Source organism: Arachis hypogaea, chromosome 20 (assembly GCF_003086295.3).
Source record: "Arachis hypogaea cultivar Tifrunner chromosome 20, arahy.Tifrunner.gnm2.J5K5, whole genome shotgun sequence".
Lineage (NCBI taxonomy): Eukaryota > Viridiplantae > Streptophyta > Magnoliopsida > Fabales > Fabaceae > Arachis > Arachis hypogaea.
In genome coordinates this window covers 74,044,204-74,049,824 of record NC_092055.1, presented here as the reverse complement: position 1 = coordinate 74,049,824, position 5,621 = coordinate 74,044,204, and the positions used below count along the sequence as shown (strand labels likewise).

At 36.9% G+C, this 5,621-nt stretch overlaps 1 protein-coding gene across 2 annotated transcripts; it reads right to left on the bottom strand.

Annotated features, from left to right (window-relative positions):
• Positions 1-315: 315 nt before the first annotated feature.
• Positions 316-2,832, bottom strand: LOC140182602 (uncharacterized). 2 transcript variants are annotated; one of them, XM_072229733.1, is made up of 6 exons: positions 2,515-2,832; positions 2,054-2,269; positions 1,232-1,352; positions 878-1,099; positions 546-769; positions 316-444 (listed from the first exon to the last, which is right to left on the bottom strand). In XM_072229733.1, the coding sequence occupies exons 1-4, from the start codon at positions 2,537-2,539 to the stop codon at positions 958-960; spliced, it is 504 nt and encodes a 167-aa protein (XP_072085834.1). In that variant the 5' UTR covers positions 2,540-2,832; the 3' UTR covers positions 316-444; positions 546-769; positions 878-957. The 2 variants fall into 2 exon arrangements, with proteins under 2 accessions (XP_072085834.1, XP_072085835.1); XM_072229734.1 differs by having other exon boundaries at positions 2,054-2,263.
• Positions 2,833-5,621: the final 2,789 nt, after the last annotated feature.

Sequence of the window (5,621 nt, the reverse complement as noted above, 5' to 3'; positions counted from 1 at the left end):
GATAAGGTGAACAGAAAAGAATGTCAAGTTTATGACAAAGCAGTTTAAAATAAACCACTTGATGTATTTTCAAAGAGAAAAAAATGCCAATATAAACCATGATGCCTCTCTCATCAGTAACTGTCCTCTTTACATTACTGCATCATGATTGTTTGAACTTTTAACGAAGTTCCCATTTCGGACATGCAAATGGACTGGCCATCCTACTTTGGAGTATATTTCTATATTTCACTCTCCATATAAATGTTTTCTTATTCTCTTCTCTTCAATTTAAAATAGGAAATAATATCAAAGTTCTAAAACAGGAAAGGAGGAGGAGGGTTGGGTTTAAAACCTTAGGTATCGCTGGTAACTCTGAGACTCTGCAGTTTCAAATACATAAAGATATGACCCCGAAAGCACCAGAAAACATGTTTGCCACGTAGCAACTAAATTCCCAATTCCCTGTAAGATGAGGGCTATTTAGGTTTCTGATTTAACAAAAAAAGTTATTACCTCAAATATAATCGCTAACGGAAACATTTTTAAAAGGTTTGTAGAAGTACCTTCCAAACTAGGATTCTACCATCAACAACTAGATCACGACTCCAAGGAGCAAGTTTGGAGTGTAAACTATCAGGTGTAGGCTGATTACATGTTTCCATAGTCTTGGCAATATGCTCAGCAGTTCCATGATTCTACAAAATCTCTCTGGTGAAAAGTGAATGCAAAGATTTAGCACTTGAATGGATATACATGTCGATGGGTAACTTGGATGAGGCACTTTAATCTTCAGAAAACCAGAGGCACAAACAGGATAAGAACAAATTATGCTCAACAAAAATGCGATGCAGATCATTACTGTAGTACAGTTTTGATAAGTACACGACAGACAAACCTGATTAACAAGTACTGCCATTCCACACCTATCAATGACAGAATACACATTATCAGCTTCTTTGGCCCATGGTGAGCTTATTATTTGACTATCATGAGTTGGTTTAACCAAACTACAACTCCCAAAATCAGAGCCACAGTCCGTAAAAAAGGCAGCAAAATCACGTCCTGATATGTAAAATCGAGAATAAAGATTATGCCTCTGCTCATCAGACTGGCTTTCCTGTAAAAACACCAAATCATACAAGAGAAGGCCAAATAACGTTGTCAATAAAAAGGCCAAACAACAAAAGTGCAACTCAATTCCCCACAGCTCAAAAGTGCAACTCAATTTCCCACAACTCAAGCAGCATACCGCAGTGTGTAGTGTAAAATGACCAAAGTCCAAAAGAAAATGACTATCACATCTGGCTGAACCACGAGATCTGAGAGGAATTCTAACTTTTGGACCATCAAGATCAACATCGAATGCAAATCTGAAAGATCAACAAGAAACAGGAATCTGTAAATGAGCCTTCTATGCCTTTCTAAGTTAACCGAAAAATTTAATAAGATATTCGAAGTTTGTTCATCTGCTTAAAAACGGTGGAAAATTTCCCCTTGGGGCACAATAACTGCATTAAACTACACATCTCATGAAATGTGGTTCAAGAAGATCCCTACCCTGGAAATTCTTGTTAGAGGCAATAAAGAATTGGATCGGGACACAGGAGAATATGTCTCTAATACTTCGTGCAATTTTCATATTATGTTTGGGAATAACACACGAACAGAAATTATTGTGCATCTTATCTTTTATCCTAGCTTCATGTTATTTTCTTCTTATTTATGGCTACTCTAATCCAATACCCAATATATTCAAAGTAACAAAAAGATTAAAGACAGAAAATAAAACATAAATAATAAGAAAATAAAGATAAAAACAAAGAGAGATAACCTGCTTTTCTCCTCTAAAACCATCTGAAATTGCTCCTGTGCTCTACGAGTCACTTTCTCAATCTTAAAATTCAGTTTTAAAATCATTACAATTAACCAAAAATTCAGTTTTAAAATCATTTTTTAACCAATAAGGTACCAAAAATTTTCAATCAATCCTACTTGAAAGACACAAGATTCTGCAAAACCACTATTTTTCAAACACAACATAATGATCAGAGAAATTAAAGTGTATACTTACATTTTTCAGCGAGAGCTTGTTGGGTAGTCCCTTGCAAAAGCCCAGAATACCCACAGTTGTTACAGCTTCCACCACCGCCTCCGCCGTTGTACCTACCACCGCAGCTGTAGCAAGCACCATCACCACCGCCTCCTCCTCCTCTGTATCCACCACCACACGCAATAACCGCGACCACCACTGCCATAGCTCTTGAATGGCTCTCACAAAAAGCTTTCTCTACAAAAATTTAAATTCAAAATAAGCATGATTACAAGAAAGGCATCAAGCTGATATCCATTTACATAGAATCAGCTTCATAATCCACAATGCATTACAATTTCTAAGAGTTGCATCAAAACCGAAGTTCATATTCTTTCTACAAAAGCACCGCAAACAGAAGTCATTTATGGAAAATAGCACAACTCAAATTTTATTATTTTTCTTACAACAATTATATTAAATCAAATGTAGTAGAAACACACCAGCCAAGAAGAAACACCAGGCCATTTAGGATACAAATGAATACAAAAGTGCTTTTCCATCTAGGATTGGTGTAAATAGAAGCTGCAAAATGAATATGAATTTTAATAACAAAAAGATGAAGTACCAAACCATGTTTTTAATTAATGCATGAAAATCAGTTCAATAGTTCATAGCCCCAGAAGTAAAGATAAGATATCCACATGTTTTCTTTTTCTCTAAATTTGCTTCTTCAAAATTCAAAATGTGGACATTGCTTTTACACACATCAACCTTGATATGAAGACTATTAATCACAATCCCAACAGTTCCGATCAATGGCTTTGTAAGCTTAGCAAACATCAAAATACTCATTTCATTTGTGTCCCAATCTAAACCCAGTTTTAGGACTCGCTGTGAAATACCAAGAAAATGGTCATTTCATTTGTGTCTGAATAAAATCCTGCCGAATTGCATACTAGGCAGAGCCCCAATAAGATGATGGCGATGCGGATTTTAGCCATTTCGTGCAACCACCTGAATACTGCAACAAGTTCAAGAGGATTTTGATTAATTCCAAGTACATAAAAAAATATGTCAATTGTGTGCATATGCCTCAGATTCAACACATTGAATCTCAAACAAGAACAAACCCCTCTCAATGTATAAAAGAATGCACAGCTTCTAGGACTAGTAGAGATGGATCACTTAAAAGATGGTGCAAGAGAAAACTAAAATGGAACATAATGTTGATTACTCATTGAAGCTGGCAAAGTGCAGTTGGAAACTTGAGCAATTCATTCACTTAGAACCATCAAGATTTATGATAAAAATTCATTCATGTGATTTCACAGGAACAACTTTAGCTCAAACCATGTGGAAAAATAATTCATGATATAGCGATATCATGAATTAAAACCTAATCATGTCAAATATTCTTAATAAAATATCTAAAACTACTATTTTTCAGGTTATAATATTGAAATATGAAGGAAGTAAAACTTGATCAACATAGTTGACCAACGCATCCCTTGAAGACCCACACTAGGAGGGCATGAACCCAATGAAAACTCCTGCAGCTCGACACTTTCCTACAGAATGATTTCCCTAGTTTAGCACGCACGTATGAAATTTCCAGCACCTATTGCTTCCGTTTATGCCAAACACAGAAAGGAATCATAACAAATTGAGAATCAGAAGGCGAAACCCCCAAAATTAGAAAACCTAGAATTAGAACCCAAAACCCCCAAAAATTCACAGAACCAATTGAAAATTGATACATACCTTCTGTATCTCAATTAGCCATTGCAGTTCATCATCACTATCAAAATCATACACACCTTCGAACTACAAAGTGAGAGCGAGTTAGAGAATGAGCAAGAAAGAAAGGATACAGAATAGAGAATGCTTACTTGGTGACAGAGGATACGACGATGGTGTTGAGCAGTGACAGTGAAGAGATGAGCGGCGACGCAATGGCTTGGAGACGGTGCAGCAGCTCAGCGGCGAGCTCCAATCGACGGCAGCGCCGCGACAGAGCACGAAGGCGGTGATACATCCCTCCTTCCTCCCTTCGAGCTCGTCGGCGGGGGCACAGAAGCCCGACGGTGGCAGAACGACGACTTAAACAAGCCCTAGCAGTGGTGGTGGAGCTTCAGCGGCGACGAATCACCTCCTTTTTCTCTCCTCCATCGCGTTTCCTCTCATCCTCGAGCTCTCTCTCTCACTGGCGCTCGACGACGACGGCGACGGCAACGGAGCCCTAGACGGCGTCGTCCTCTCTTTCCTTCCTTCCCTTCTCCTCTCTGATTTCTTCTCTCTTTCGTGTTTGTGTATGTTGAGTGAGGATAAGAGTGTGTGCTGCACTACTGCGTGAGTGAGGGGGAGGGCCAACAAATTTTTTTACTAAGTGTTTATTGAGGATTCCCATATTAGGAGACATTTTAAAAGCGCACCCGAAACAGAAAAAATAAGCTACTCTTTACAAGCGTTCCCTTAGATGAGAAAAGTGTATTTATAGATATTTAGATAAGGCTACATTTTATAAGTGATTTCTAAAATACTTAAGGCTACACTTTTTAAATGATGCCACAATTGTGTATCCTTTTCTCATATAAAAAGGCAACACGGAGAAAAGCGTAGCCTATTCATACCAAATGTAGCATAAAAAAAGTGTGGCTGAAAGGGTATTTTTCTTGTAGTGTGCATTGAGAAAAATAAAAGAAAAAAATATATATTAAAAAAAAAGAAAAGAAAAAGAACAAATAAGAAAAAGGGGACAAAATTCCCCAAAGTAAATGGTGAAAGCAATGCATATGTACTGTACTTAAAATTAGGATGCATGAATACGTGGAAACATGGTTAATGGATAGTTAGGGGTGGTATTATGATTACATGGATTGTCTAAAAGTTAGGTGGAAAGTTTAAGTTAATTAAGGATTCAAATTTTAGTCCACTTGGCCAAATACAATCCTACCTTGACCCTAACCCCATTACAACCCTTAAAAGACCTCTTGATTTGTGTATTTATGCATTAAATTTATGTTGATTGTTAGATGAAGAGCAAGCCTTAGAAAGCAAGGTTAGTAGAGAATTGAGAGAATCGAACCTAAAACACTTGAGTGATTAGAGTGTATACACTACCAGTGAGGGTTCGATGCTCAATCCCTTGTTCCCTGCTTTCATGAGCTATTTTCTTCTTGCAAGTCTATTTGTGCTTCATTTTCATTATTTGAATTAGTGAAATCCAGTTCATATTTCCTCATGAAAGATTTGTTTACTTTTAACTAAGTAGGTGGAAACATTTTGCATGTAGTTACATTCATCTAGATAGGTTGCATTTCATACATTCTATCATTCCTCTTCACTCCTTTATAGCTTCTCTTGAGCTTAGCATGAGGACATGCTAATGTTTAAGTATGGGGAAGTTGATAAACCACTATTTCATGGTTTATCTTGTGCTTAATTGAGTGGATTTTATCAACTCTTTACCCACTTATTCATACTATTTGCATGGTTTTACATTTGCCTTCCTAATTATGTGCTTTGATTGAAAACATGCTTCTTTGGACTTATAATTGCAAATATTAATCCTCTCTTATCACCATTAGATGCCTTGATATGTGTGTTA

Coding starts and splice junctions, on each gene's coding strand:
- LOC140182602 (XM_072229733.1), bottom strand. CDS start 2,539: ATGGCCTGGTGTTTCTTCTTGGCTG. Junction 2,270..2,514: donor CTGGTGTTTCTTCTTGGCTG/GTGTGTTTCTAC, acceptor AAATTTTTGTAG/AGAAAGCTTTTTGTGAGAGC. Junction 1,100..1,231: donor ATTTTACACTACACACTGCG/GTATGCTGCTTG, acceptor GTGTTTTTACAG/GAAAGCCAGTCTGATGAGCA.